At 41.4% G+C, this 15916-nt stretch overlaps 1 protein-coding gene across 1 annotated transcript; it reads right to left on the bottom strand.

The window, feature by feature from the left end:
- Positions 1 to 6006: 6006 nt before the first annotated feature.
- On the bottom strand, positions 6007 to 15916 carry si:ch211-11n16.2 (zinc finger FYVE domain-containing protein 1). The gene is made up of 12 exons (XM_062386024.1): positions 15700 to 15916; positions 14002 to 14283; positions 13272 to 13494; positions 12912 to 13129; positions 12706 to 12812; positions 12065 to 12173; positions 11813 to 11910; positions 11389 to 11506; positions 10807 to 10977; positions 10058 to 10253; positions 8391 to 8489; positions 6007 to 7370 (listed from the first exon to the last, which is right to left on the bottom strand). The coding sequence occupies exons 1-12, from the start codon at positions 15820 to 15822 to the stop codon at positions 7138 to 7140; spliced, it is 1977 nt and encodes a 658-aa protein (XP_062242008.1). The 5' UTR covers positions 15823 to 15916; the 3' UTR covers positions 6007 to 7137.

Genomic DNA, 15916 nt, shown 5'->3' with positions numbered 1-15916 from the left:
TTTTTGTGTGTGTGTGTGTGTGTGTGTGTGTGCGTGTGAGTGTGTGTGGTTGTGAGATCATTCAGATTAATTCAAGCTGATCATACATGAAGGTGTGTGGTATTTTTCTGTGATGTGACTCATTGCATCTTATACTAGGAGACAGGTAAACATGTGTGAGTGTGTGGATAGAAAACATCACTGTGGGGGATGGAGCGTCACTTCCAATTAGTGCTGTCTGTCTCTGCTGCTGCCTTCAGTGGATGTAAAATGAAGGTTGTTGCCGCTTTAGAAGTTTTGCAGCCCTGAGTATGTACAGTACATAACTAGAGATAGACACGGAAGAAGGTGTGTGTGTGTGCAGATGAGTGTGTGTGTTCATCTGCCTATTTGTGATATGCAGTATAAGCTTACATTCAGTAATGGTGATTGTGTAATGGGCCATGTCCAGACTGTCAGATCAGCACTGGATAATGCTGTACACATACACACTCACACATACAGTCATGTCTCCATGACTTCAGTGGGACATCCCATTGGCTTACATTGATTTCCTCTAACAGTAACTATAGTTACTACTCACCTAACCCTGACTCTAACCCTAACCTTAAAATAAACCTTATCTTTACCATAACCAAAACCTCTCTTTAACCTGAACTGAAACATGACATATTTCATGTTGTATTTTTGTAACCATAAGGAAGACAATTACCCGTAATGTGACCGTGTGAACAGATATAGGTCCCACAACATGACTGATATATACCTGGACGCACACACATACACACATACACACATACACACACACACACACTCACAGAGAGATAGAACCAAAGGTCACATTCAGGTGTATACAGGGCCTAAGCCTCACCACCGCTTGCCTTATCTTAATTAAATCCACTGAACCCCCAAAGAAACCTCATTTATGGGGACATACATTCTCAATACACTGCTCTGTAGTCTTAAACACACACTATAGTCTATTGCTGATGATACCATCACCGGTATAGTGTGGTCAATGTGACCTTGCTCTTCATGAAGCAAGAAATAAGTAATTACATTGATTAATTGCATATGTTTGTTATTGATTAGTGCAGCAGCTCACCTATTGTTCAGTGCACAGCTGGTTCCAACAGTACAACAGGGAAAATGCTTGAAAGAAGTGGAGCAGTGATCCATAACAATGTATGAAGCAAGCAAACAGGCTGTCCACTCAGTGTGTGTGTGTGTGTGTGTGTGTGTGTGTGTGTGTGTGTGTGTGTGTGTGTGAGAGAGAGTGTGTGTGTGTGCGTGTGTGTGTGCGTGTGTGTGTGTGTCCATGTAGAAAAAATATGAACACATCAAGAAATACTGACTTTGGCCCTAAGGGTTTATAGTCAAATGCCAAGGCAAGGACACAAACACACACACATACACACACAAACACACACATACACACACACACACACACACACAGTGTCAACTCATACCACCCCCTGGCAGCAACTGTCACTCATCGGTACTGGGAGACTGGCCTGCTCTCACTCAACCTTTGTTCTCTGTCTTCCCATCATCCGAGCAATGATGTACATCGTCTGCTTAGTAGGTTTCTGAAGCAGAGAGCATGGGGGGGGGGGGGGGGGGGGGGCGGGGGGCTTCCTTTGGGCTCCGTTATACCTAATAAGCCCAAAGCAGACTGCGGTGCCAAGTCTAGGAAATGAACTCAATCTCCTCATTGTGTGAGTGCTTACTCACAAGCTTAATCACTCACTCGCTCATTGTTTGGCATCATGTGCATGACAGATTGTCAGTAATATGAGTAAATGCTGTAATATTTATGTCTTCCTCTAGAATGACGGGTTTATTATGATGCTACAGTCGGGGCTCTGATTACTCTGTAGTAATGCAAAGCTTAAGTAATCGTAAGAAGCTTTCCAGTGTATTGGATGGTGAGGACGCTGCTTCATAATCGCTGCCATCAATACATGGAGAGACCAGATCACCTCTGCTGGTTTCACATGTGGGCCATGTGCACAACATGACACATTCCTCTGCACCATTTTTGTGAGATCAGCGGCAGTTATGAAGAGCGGTGAGAGAGTCTTAGTACATGAATAACTTACTGGCAGGGAACATGCAAATTCCTGACGTCCAAATAGGACAACTTAAAAGTGAAATCCTCTGCTGGGGCTCACCCAGGACAATTAACAGTAGGTGGTCTCATGTAAAATTCACCATGGTGCCGATACAATATTCATGTTCATCTAGCACCTCCCAGTGTACATAGAAGGCATAACAACACAGGCCTAACCACCACCTCCTTACTGTAATATCTTAAGTAGATCTGACCTGATTTATCTCGGGTCACTACTCTGGGCTCATTGTGGTGCTTGCATCAGCACCAGTAACTTTTAAAGAGCAGTAAATGTCTCTTGAAAAAAGTACTCAGGCATAAAATAGTCTGTTTCGCACTAATTAATACTGTCCCAACAACCTATGTCCCACAATAAGGCTCAGAGGGTTTTAAACTTATAACCAATATTCAAATTACTTTTGGGGGGTTTTAATTTCAATCAACGTATCTGAACTTAAATGATAATAATTTCTACAACACTGCACATTTGTAAACTCCACACCCCTGCAGATATCAAGGATTTACTAACCCCCCCCATGAGCCTGCACGCCATCTTACACCAGCTGATAGTCATCTTCTGGTAGTTCCCAGAGGCCATCATGCTTTTGCGGTACGGGCCCCCAAACTCTGGAATGACTTAACCAGCTGAGATCAGAAATGATGCTCCTGCTTTTAAATCCCTTTTTAAAATGTTCTAATCTAATTAAAATATTTTGAATTTTCATTTATTTTCTAATTGTTTTATTGATTTCTGCATGTGAAGAATGTATTTTATATATATATATATATATATATATGTATATATATAATATGGTTATAACATCTGTTTTAACACCAAAGGGGCCTCTGTCACACAGCAGACACTCGTATTTATAAGTATTATAACCCTCAACAGAATCTCCAAATCAAAGCAAACAAGCAAAACTGTGGCAACAATAATTTCATCATCTTCAACTGAGCCGTATCCAAATATGCTCAATATAGAAGCTAGTAGCATGAGGGACATCTATGAGTGAAAGAGTTGTGATAAAACAGCCCTGCAAATGACCAGTTGTAGTGTTAATGAAATGTTCAGCATCTGGTAAATAAACCTCTCCCACAGTATTTAGTCCGATAACTTGGTTACACAAGCTGAACCTTGCACCTGCATGTATAGCCACCACCCTTTTGTTCTATATTCCGACCTTTACTCTCAGGTCTTCCACTGCCTTTGTAGACAAATCTCACAAGGAAACTTTATCTTTTATGAAACATGAAACAACCTTTGGATTTTTGAACCAAATCCCCCCCCCCCCCCCCCCCCCCTTGGTATTAAAAGAAAGAAATGCCCGACATACATCTTTAATCTGCTTATTAATTTATGTTAACTGTACGTTGTAGAATTACAAATCTTTACAATACATTTTTTTACATTTCCCCCATGGATTCATTATTATTGTTTTCAATGTGTTATGCTATTTTAATGAATAATTCTAACTTTTAATTATCATCTGAATGTTCTGCTTGTTATTAGTTGTTGGACGCGTCTTCACGTGATATAAGGTTATTATTGGTATTATTTATAGATAAAATGATATCATGTGTTGTCTATAAATGTTTGGTGTGTGTGGTAGAGGGATTATGGGGTCACTACAGGGTTATGGGGTCACATCCATTAGATAATATAGATATTCACAAATTCTTCAGACACACAACTCCAGTATGAACAAACTATCACACAAGTTATAACATCAAATGAAATCTATGTAAAATACCAACATCTTCTCACTCAGCAGTTGTGATAATTAAAAACTGTAACAGAATAACTCGTGATTCTCTGTACTCTGGCTAAAAAGTGTGGTCATAACCATAAAATAGCATTACCACAACAGAACAGTGATCAGGACTCCACAGATAATGAGTAGATGTAGCCAGACCACGTGTTAAAATCCACCTGTTTCAGTCTGATCCTGTGTGTGGTGGGCTTGCAGGACCACACACAGTAATAACAGTGCAGACAGTGTGGTTTATCTGCAGCGGCTCCAGAATCACTCAGTTCAAACCTCTGGTCGTCCTTGCCAACACCAGCACAACTTTTCTACTGACGCTTCAGAGTGTGAGGTCTCTGTCTGCAGCTGCAGCTTCACATAACACCGGCCTGAAAGTGTGGAGGCCCTGCAGAGGAGGAATTAGCACTGAGCAGCAGCTCTGTGCTGCAGAAAGTAAATAGCTGCAACTGATCACCACCATAAAACCAATAAAAATAATAATATTTGGCTTTACCTTCAGATTAGCATCTTATTATGTTTTATATTCCCTACATTTGGAAGCTAATTCACTGTGATGTGTGACACTGTCCTTATAAAGATGCTCCTGGCTCTCCTCTGTCTGTTGCCCGACTCCGTGCATAATCTGTGTCTGTGAGGCTGAAATCAATTTAGTGTGCATAATTCATTTATGAAGGAAATGAACGCTGCTTCAGGGATAATAACCAGTGATGCATTAGTGCGCTGGACACCAAGAGCTGTGACCTCCAGATAACCATGAACTGGAGGTTGTATGGAAAGGAAGAGGGAAATTGTGTGGAAACACAGTCGCACAGTGTGTACCTGGGTGCCTCCTGCTGTAAACAGCAGCGTCACTGACCGTTCTCTGTGTAAGTCTGCTAGAGGCCCAACTCATATATTTTTAAAGGGGAAACCAACACAAAGAAGGGGAATTACTTAAAGGACAGTGGGTTATAAGTAAATACAGACAGGATGAGAGAAATGGTCTAAAAACAGACACAAATAGACACACACTATTATGTAAGTCAGGGGATCCCAAACTTTTCGGTCCCCAACCCCAAAATAACATTCCCGAAGACATGGGACCCCTTTTATCACCCACACGATAAAATCACAATCGTGCACTATTTGAGGTGTTCTGTGCCTGCTGCCACTGATGCTGTTACTATGATAACCTGTGGAGACATTTCTTTTTATTTTAGATAACTTTTCAATTCTGTGCCTCAGTCATTTCAGGTATAATTACATACCTGTATTTATTTTTGCTACTGCATATATAAAAAGATCAGTAACCAGAAGCCATTCGTTTTTTTGCCCAGGGCACACTGAAGGACAAGCCAAAATCGCAAGAACACCTGTATTCTTATTCATGCGAATCCCTATCAACCAGTTTTACCAGAGTGTCTCTCTTTTTTAAAGTTGCTCTCCTTCACACTGGCTGTCAACCAAGTTCTTCGATGTGTCACACATCTTTTTATGTCATAATTTGATATATATAAAAACAAGAGAATAAGTTTCCTCATAAATACCTGACCTCCTGCTCGCAGACACAAAACCACCAGAAATGTACACGGCTCGACGTTTATAAGTAGAATATAGGCTTCAGTATGAGGATTAAATCAATACCACTTTCCTAGTGAATTATGTCGCTCCAAAATTGATTAGTCGAGGACGAGGAAATGCAAAGAAGACATTAAAACACTGTCAATAAGAAGAGACACATTTTCACTCAGGGAAGTCAATTTCCCAACAAGACACAGGGTGAAAGATTCTGCAGATCATATTCTAACTGATAACATCAGCTTTCATTGTTCATTACTTCTCATTGAATTAATGATTGTTTTATGTTAAATCTATTTTGTATTCCATTGTCAAAGTGGTCATTGTTTATTTAACTTGCCTTTAGGTGTTAAAATTCTAAGTGTGTAATGTGTACACTACCTTCACAGAATTAACAGAATGGAGTGAAAACAAGTGTCCTTGGCCGCTATATCCCATGATTCATACACTACATGTTACAGCCTTCTCTGTCGTCGATGAGAGAAAATTATGACTCATGGATGTCTGTCATTTCAACTGCATTAATGAGGCTGTCTAATACTCACTAATGTAAATACATCCAAAATCTGTTAGAACAAGTGACACACGTCCTTTTAATTTCTTTATTTGGATGAGTCTGATTTATCAAAGAAAAACATTATTACGATTGTCAAGTGCAGAATTTCACTGGAATCTTGAAACTTGAATGAGTTATTTCTACAGCGGGTAGAAAGTACGTTACACAGACGAACAGTGTGTGTATCATTTCTACTTTACATTGAAAGTGATATAACAAATGTCTTTAAAAAATCAGTATAACTAAATTTTCCAGTTGTGTTTTCATGTTAGGTAATTATCTTTCTGAAGCATCAGTGGCTTGTGACAGTGTCCACTAATTTAAACAACCTCAGAAAGGTTAATCTATATCAATACACAGGTCTTTCCATATATTGGAATGTTTAATGTGTACAATGTGTTATGCTACAGATTTTATTTTGCTATTTCACAATATTGTATATACAACTGTAAAAGTGAGAGAAGCAAGGCAATATAAGACTTCGCTCTGTGATTAGGCACAAATAATCTCCTTGCACATGACTTCAAAATCCCCCCCTCCAAAAATGTTAGGAAATGGAAATCAAAATTCCCATGAAGGCACACACTGCTGTAGCTGTAGTTTGTACATGTTGCATCTCTCTGCACTGAGCAGAGAAAGACAGAAAAAAATAATATTTAAACCCTAAACTTTCACACCATTCCCTGCACATCTCTTTTGACTTGTTCTGTCATTTTTAGAAAAAATTAAGCGTTCGCAGTAAGAGCAGGAAGTCTGCTGCAGAGCTGTGCAAACTCAAATGAATGAATAAGGAAGACGTCAAATTAGGTTTTACTGACATAATAAGAACTCAAGGGAGCTGTACGTCTTCATTTTAAAAATTACTACTCATTAAAAACATATGAACAGATTTCCATTAATCCAACCAGTCTGACTGTAGTGAAGATTATCTGTGTCTCTTAACCGATGCAGAATCAAAGAAGGCAGATGAACTGGAAAGCAGATCTGGAATCCACGTGATCGTCTTTTCGCAAAACAAGGTTCACCTCCAAATGTGGTGGTCTCATTGTGTTTTGTCCATCCCCGTTGTTTCCTCCGAGCAGCAGTGCCAGGATTCACAGTGTTTGTTTCTCATCAGAGGAAGACTGAGTGCACGTCTACAGAAGTTCTGATGCTTGTAAGGATTACAGAGTGTCTGCGCGTGTGTGGCAGCTGTCACACACTCTGACTGGGTGGTCCCAGCCTCTGGAAGGCACAGCCCTGGTGTGCGTGGAGCAAGGTCCGCACACGCCTTGTCCGCATGCCCTGCAGTGGTGCTTGGACATGATCGGAGTGAAGCTTCTAGAGCACTGGTGACACTGGGTGATGTCCTGGTCAGGAATCCAGTAGTCTGGTCGGGCCACGTCTTTCATAAAACCTGAGGGGAGTGGATGCAAAAGTAAATTATCATCATATTTTTAGCAGGGTTTTTAAGTAATAGAGCACAATATTTCTATCCAAAACAAACTGGAGCTGCGGTGAATCACTTTAAAGGAAACAAAGATTCATTGATGTTTATGGAGTAATTCCCCAAGTAGCCATTTATTATCTGGATGGATGGATAGCGTCTGACCCATTAAATGTATATTTATGGCATTAATTCCTTGCAGGTGTAGCATCAATTCAAAGCGGTCCCATGGTTCAGCTTGTCCACCTCATTCACCAGAATTTAGAGTCATCTAGGGATGTACAATTAAAAAATGTTCTAACTGACAAACAACGCTTGTTATTTGATTATTAACAATTAACCAACAAGATTAAAATGATATACAATGGATGAGTGTGTTTCTCTCTTGCTCACACACACAGACATCCAGTTGCTATGGTGGCCCATTGGACCATTATAACATCCACAATTAAGTTTGTAGCGTCTTGGACAGGCAAACATCCGCCAAACATTCTTCTTTTCCGCAGCCAAGAAGGCCATGCAGTTATTCTGATGAACATGAGAGTAAACTGGGTACATGTGGGGCAGTGGGCAATTACAATAAGCAACCATCAAAAACTCTCTCCATCCTCAGCAGACAGCTTTTTTTATCCGTTTTTATTCAGAATTAGGGACATGTCAACATGCTGTGGGCTCAGTCTGGTGCCCAGCCTTTGAACTGTGGGACCGCTGGTGGAGAACACCTGCACAGACGATACCAATGTCCAAGGATTTCTTTTTACATTGAATTGTTTTTATCAGAACAAATATTGGGTTTGTTGCAACATGGCTGTCATTGTCATGTTCAGAGGCACATAGCTGTAGTTGAAAAAGGATATGTTAAAATATCATTTCAGCTGGTGATTTCATTGGTGAAACAACAGGCCAAATTTAGATTCATATGACCAAAGAGAAAATGTGTGACCAGCTACACATAGATGATGTGTAATGGTAAATTGCAGCTGTACTCACAAAGAGGGTAGTCGACTGCCGTGGTGACCATGTCCAGTGTGGACTGAGCCACTTCTGTCACCCTGCGAGCGATCAGACCTCGAGGCTCCACCTTGGACACTGAAGAAATAATTGTGTGTGAGAAAAATAGAAATACGTTTGCCAAAGCAGCAAAAACAATATCAACAGTGCAGATACAACCAGAACAAAATTATATTACAGGGAATTACAGCGACCCTTTACCCTCTACTCTGCATCTAATATTAGAAATTAAGATCTAAAAGATTGACTTTTCAAATTTTGAAGAACATTTAAAAAAGGGGAAAAGAGAAAATGAATTTAAGACGGGGTGTCTGACAAATTATGAGCTTGCTCTGTATTAATACAATAATTATTTAACTGTGGGTAAAACTCAAAATGAATATCATACAGCTATAAAATACAAAAACAACTAGAGCGACAACAGTTTGTTGATTGAAAACTTCTAACATGAGGGAAATTTGTGTTTTTTCCGTGTTTTAGATCATAATAAATTACATATTTCAGCTGTTGGTTGAATAGATAAAATGTTCTGCAAAAAATCTGCATTTTTCACAGCTTTCTGATGTTTTTTCTAGACCAAATGATTGATCAGTTAATGTGGGGAGTAATGATCAGATTAATTAAAAATGTGTTGCCGCCCCGAAACCCTCTGCCTTCCCACACAGTTGTTTAATTGCTCTGCCTGATTAGATCCGGTTAAATGTCTAAATGTTTCCACCATTTTGCCATGGTTTCTCGGGTGCTCAGAAACAGTGTGCAACGGCTACGACAGACTGCGAGGTCCCTTTTCACCTGTTTGGTGGGTGTGTCAGAGGTGTGGCCCAATCAGCGTTGATGTCTTTATAAACCCAGCAGTAATAATGGGCAGTGCACACAATGCATTCTCAAGTTCTCTACAAATGCAGAAGCTGTTTGGAGTTTGCATTAAGTGAAAATGTGGGAAAAAGCTACTACTGACAGCAAAAATAAAAAGTGTATGTAAAAGCATTGAACACATGTTTTTAAAACCATTTCATCCACCCCCGCGTTTTCCTCCACTAGAATAGCCTTCTCAGCTGCTATAGTGGCAACTCTTGCGTATCACAACAGTCTTCAACGCAACACCTTTTACATCTAAATATATATCTTGCTAGGTTTTGTCTGGGCGCTGGTGTAAAATGGGTGGAACCATGATTGGAATTTATTGCGTCACAAAACTCTTAATACTCTTCAGTCAAATCCAGTTTGTCCACACCCGGAAAGCTCTAATAGGTGAAAACACCTGTTCGGTGGATGTAAAGACGCAGACACTTTAAGATGATAGTCATTTTAATGACTAACTTTTTATCTGCTGCTCAAGCTACAGAATTATTCTTCTAAACAGAATTCATGGTTATGAATTGTAAAGAAACTATCAATTCTAGTTGCTGCATCAAAATGACAAAAACACAACTTTTTTTTTACAAGTTTTCAAATTGTAGATATTTAGCTTGATGCAAGTTCAGTTACTACATAATGTGACAAATGCCAGAATACTCCATATGACCTTATTCAGGTTAGGGTAAACAGAAAATGCTGTTTACATGGCAATGTCTAATTCGGACCATTGTCTTAATCAGGCTAATATCAGAATATTGGTGTCCATGTAATCATGTCTCGTGTCTCACCCTGAGTGTTGACTGTGTCAGCCGGCCCTCCCTGGCGATGGCAGGCCTTGCAGACCCTGACAGGGCCATTACCCCAACCCCTCTCCGGCACAGGCATCCTATGGCTGGAGCAGGGGTGGCAGAAGCCCTCTCCACAGGATCGACAGTGGTGCTTCCTCTCTGGCTCCTCAAACACCTTCTGACAGCCATGACAGGCCTGAGGAGCACAAGGAGAAAAAGAGAATACGATCATGAAATGAAGGACATGTTAATATCATCAACTCATATGCCTAGAGTAGAGGTTTCGATGTTTTTTGGCCCGAGGCACACTGAAGGACAAGCCAAAATCACAAGGCACACCTGTATTCTTATTCATGTGAAACCCTATCAACCATTTTTACCAGAGTCTCTCTCTTTTTTAAAGTTGCTCTACTTCACACTGGTTGTCAATCAAGGTCTTCAATGTGTCACACACCTTTTAATGTCATCGTTTTACAGCGTTGGTCCGTAATGGATACCCTGTAATCAAACTGTTTGTATCCACTGTTCGACATACATCGCCTTGTTCACCTCCTCTTCTCCTGATTCCCTGCTTCACGTGCGGAGTAGTATAATAGTGTTGCAATAATAATATTGGACATTTCTCTTAAAATCTCATATCAACCAATGGTATGCTAACTTGTGGTTGGCACTGGGAATGATTTCCTGTGAACATAGCTGCGTTGCAACAGGTTTGTTGTGTGTTCTGAGCTTTAGTTCGTCCTACTCACTGTTATGTCTGTGTTGGGTCTCCAGTAGGGAGGAGCAACCTGGTCAGTGAGCCAGGCAGTGACAGCTTTGGTGGGGCCAGTGCTGTACTCGGACACCGACTGAATCATGTAGTTCATCCCGTCCATGACCCTCTGAGCAGCGTTCTGGTGGTTGGTCATGAATGTGTCCGACTGACAGAAAGAGAGGGGTGAATAAAAACATTAGAACTCTATGTGCACAATTATTTTTTTAAACCACAAATCTCATCATCATTGTCACAATTTTGAACAATGTTATTGCATTTCGCACATTATCCTCATATTACAGGAGATCAGTCAATCACTATGGTTTCATTCATTTTTACTGTAGATAGAAGCACAAAATCATACAATCTCAGCATCTGAATGTTTCAGTCTGGCCTCAAGGAATCTTAATGCTTAAAAACGACATAGTCTAATACATTACATGCATCCAACTTTAATTAAAGTACTCTTATTAAAAGCCGACCGGATGTAACACCAAAGGATGAGTTACGTCAAACTTTAAAAGCTATTCCTGAAATATAAATGATCAAATCAAATTCAGACTGTGTCTCTACTCACCCCCTCCCAGACGTGCTTGACCTCAGACCGCACCACACCGCTCTCAGGGTCCTGGTTTCCCATCCAGTACTGTCTGCTGCGGTAGATGACACCACAGCTAGCACACTCCAACACAAAACTGAGGGAGGCAGAGGGGGACAGTTGATTAGATTCACTTGTGCCAAGTGTGAACACCTGGACCACACACACACATGCCCCGGCACACCCTCACACACTCACAGAAAACTAATATCAAGCAACCAACTACTGTAATGTTCCTCCCCTCTCACAACCTATCAGATAAACCTATGTAATACCCCTGCCATTTCACACATGTCCTCTCTCTTTCCCCTTCACCTCCCCCTATCCTCAATTAAATTTCTTCTACACTCCCCCCATAAATCTGTGTGTGTCGGTGTGCGTCTGTGTGTGTGTATTTACCCACCCTGACCAGGCATACTTCGCCAGTCCAAACCATTGGTTGTCAGTGGAAGCTGATGTTTTGGGCATAACAATCACCTCTCTGCCTCCTTCATAGCACCGCTGGAGAGGCAACACACAGATCATGATAGAGAAAATAATCAAGTGTAAATAGCTTATTCTTTTGGAAGCTACCATGTAAATAATGTCACAAAACACATAATATTTTGAACAGTTAAACTGGCACGGTGATGGTAGTAATCTGGGTCATTCTTACTTTACAGATGAGGACCTTGTTGTTGAACTGGTGTGCATACTGGCAGAGCCCATCTGCCATGTGAGGGACCCTGTCTCTCAGATGGTTCATTCCATTTTTACAGCGAACGCTGGAGGCGAGAGAGAAAACCAAATGTTTCAGACAACATGACAGACTTCAGGTTTAGGTTTTGTAGAAGTCTGAATTATGACTTCATCAATCCCGAGCTGAATCCTTTCAGAAGCAGTGTTTTTCCCAGTCCCTGTCCTTTCATCATCAAGAAGAAAATCAAACAGGGGACTTCTATGTCTCCACTCCAAAAACATGGAAAAGACATCAAGTTTTGTGCGTCTCGATGGGTAGACAGTTAATATTCATAAAAGCAGGAATGACTTCCAATACTGTGATTCAGCCCGGGACTCAGCTCAGGGACAGCTACACAATTTCCATTGTTCATCTGGCAAGTAAAAGTCTTTGACTGCGGAATGAAGACTCAGAGGAAGAGGGAAGTTGCCTAACTCAAGGAATTCTGCTTAGAAATTTGGCCAGGGTTTTTAGTCAGAATCTTTTCATTTATAGAGTGTAAGCATAAATAAAGATTTTAGGCCAAATTAGATCTGACGACAATAAGCATCTGCTCAAACTTTTCTGCAGTGACTTACTTGCAGCTGAGACAAACAGCAGAGCAGGTGAAGTACTCATCTGGGAAGAATGAGTGCATGGTCATCTTGTCATCAGATAGTTCCCCACAGAAACGATCACTCAGGGCCTGCAGACGGAGCGAGCAAAGGTTTCTTCATCTCATTTACCTTTTCTTAAACTAAATTTTTTGTCTATTTAGCAGCAAAGGTAATTGGCTACCACGTACTTCCAGCGCGTGAAACACTATCCCCGGCTGGCGGGGGGAGCGGGTGTGAGTGTTCTTCACTTGCTGAGTGACGGCCTCCAGCAGAGTGTTGTAGTTCGTGGGAGGCGTGATGGTCTGGGTGCCTACATACTGCACCGAGCTGAAGGCTTGTGTCCCCAAGGTCAGGTCATGAAAACGCTTCTTGAGCAGCGTGTCGCCGTGGCCTGCCACCTTAGAGTCTTCAACAGCATAGCAAATGAAACCAATACATAATTTTCATAGGAAAATTGTTGTACAACCAAGGTGTGATTTAATATATGTGATCATTTATATATATATATATATATATATATATACACACATATATATTCCCTCTCCTACCATGACCCAGCAGCTGAGTGTGCGTTGTCTCTTGGAAAATAATGACAGCAGGTCCAAGGGAAGAGAGGGGTACATCCAGACCACAGCGGCTGGACAGGGCCCTGAGCTCTGGGGTGAAATGCTTCAGGTAGGCTCCAGAGGCGCTGCTCAGGAAATGGAACATGTCGTTGTGGAGGCGTTCAGCTCGTGTGCGATAGACTACAATATCAGACACTGCCAGTACCTGGAATAGAGAACAGTGGGTGAATAAAGAGGTATTGGACTCTAGCACATGATATCTGATAATTGTATGAGGACAATAATAAAAAGAATAGCAGTAGTTGATAAGTCCCCAAATTCAAATCATATCTTGAAAAACACACACCCCTCTTGGATCACTGTGTTGAAACTACAAGTATCCAATGGTATTAGAGCAAATATGATCTGGGGAGCAGAAAGCTGGGGATCTTGAAAGGCTAAAATGTAATATATTGGTTATTAAGAAATTAAAGTGAATGTAAAAAAAAAAAAAATGACATTCCCTTTAACTGAGTGCAACGCCCACTAGCAACAGGCAAAATTTGAAATAACTTTTCCCAATCAAATGAAAGACACCGAATGTGAACTGAACAGTGATTGATATGCACTGTGCACTGTGACTGAATTGTATTTACAATTTATTAGTTTATGTAAAGAGACCCAGCTATTCATTAATTGTAAACCTGAACCAACCAGGGAGCGAAACAATTACCTTCAGGAGCAGCCTCATCCTCTGGTTCTGGTTGGCCGCAGCGCCTAACAGGCCTTCAGTGTCCAGGGCGACCAGGCTGAGGGTGGGGTCATAGGCGGCCCACACGCCCACCGTACAGGAGCTGGGGGACTTTGAGGTGTAAAACACACTGTTTCCACCGAACAGAATATGGTTGAGGGTATGGGACTTGCCGTCGCCGGTGTTGCCAAAAATGGAGAGGACCTTGACGCCAGCAACATCCCCACACCCAAGTCTTTCCAAAAATTCTGACTCATCTCGGACCTGGAGGGAGAGAAGGGAGAACACCAAGCAGAGCATGGATTACTAGGCTGTCACAACAAGATATCCCACAATGGATCCTAAGGATGGATAATATGGCCAAAAATCATAATGAGCTAAACATTTTCATATCAGTCATTCATATATATCATATATATAACAAAGTATCATGATAGATCTCACACTTTTGTTTATTTTAATAGTTTTAGAGAGTTTAGAGGCATTTTTGCCTTTATTGGTAGGACAGTGTAAGGACAAAATGGAGAGAGAATAATAGACATGTAGCTGGGTTGGAAATGAACCTGCAGCCACTGGACTCAACCCTCAGTATATAGAGCCTACTGCTTAAACATTGTCATCCTGAGTGAGGGTTTTAAACTCCTTTTATGTGCAGAGAATGAGAAACACTTGATAAAGAGCTTAAGCAATACTTAAAACAAATCTGAGGGAGATCAATTTCATGCAATTCTATAATATTTGTATATAAGGCTGGGTAATAAAATAATTTGCATAATTTGTCCAATATAATTTACAAAAATAGCAATATAACTAACTTTCATTATACAGTATATCATCATTATGTTTAAACATAGTGTAAACCGAGTAAGGAGGAATAACAGGCCATTGATCCTCCCAGATTAGTGCATAAACACGTGGCATTTATCGTGGCAATAATCGATATCAACTGATTAGAAACAAATGATCTTGATAAAGTGATGTTGTCCAGCCCAGTGTTGATATTGTTTTACTGCCCACCTGGTTCTGGTTCGGCTGCTGACATCACTAAATCCAGGGGAAACCTTATTGAATGTGTGTGGGCGATGCAGTCAAGGAGGACAACAATGTGTGTTATCTGTTGACACCCGATGAAGAGAATAAATCTTTACATCGACGGCTGCATTCATTATCTACATGGTGCTGAGTCTGCAGCGCTCTTAGGACAAACACTGTAAGTAGTCAGAGGAAAACTGACATTGCACCAAGAGCCCAGGCCACTTAGATACGCTTAATAACAGTCAATGTGGACTCCAGCTGGAGCAGCAGCACAGACGGGGCCTGTCAGCGGGTAAGATGGACTGACTCATCGGGGACATTCCCACTGAGACACCATTGGCTGCTCTGCCAGCTCCCTACGTGTGTCTGTCTTCCATCGGAGAGGTATCATGAACTCCTGTTAGCTAAAACATGTCTATCACAGCTGACGTAGCAGTACCGAGTAGTGAAGGGAAATCTGTCCCACGTTTACTTTTTTTCAGTTGACAACATGACGCTAGCTTTAGCCCGGTGTTTGTGAAGCTAGGCGGGCATGTGTCAGCACAGTTAGCATCAGTGACAACACACAGTTAATGGCCTTCATCAGCCTGCGCGTTGTCTTCCTGCTCTTAGCCTCGCAGCTAATGCTCGGCTAGCTAACTTTACCTGCAGGTTTTCTTGGTCGTCCACTAGCAGGAAGCTCCCGGCCCCGCCTGACTCTGGACGCTCCCCCGGCTTCTCCGGGCCGATACACAGGCTCTCCATGTCCATCATCGGGGCCTCGGACATCGTCCCTCGGTCACTTGGAGCATTTTTGGGACGAGGGGAGTTAGAAACGAAAGTTCAACATGACTCCGTCTGTCAATCACAACAACAGCGCGTG

Source organism: Platichthys flesus, chromosome 4 (assembly GCF_949316205.1).
Source record: "Platichthys flesus chromosome 4, fPlaFle2.1, whole genome shotgun sequence".
NCBI classification, from domain to species: domain Eukaryota; kingdom Metazoa; phylum Chordata; class Actinopteri; order Pleuronectiformes; family Pleuronectidae; genus Platichthys; species Platichthys flesus.
This window is presented reverse-complemented; position numbering and strand designations above follow the sequence as displayed.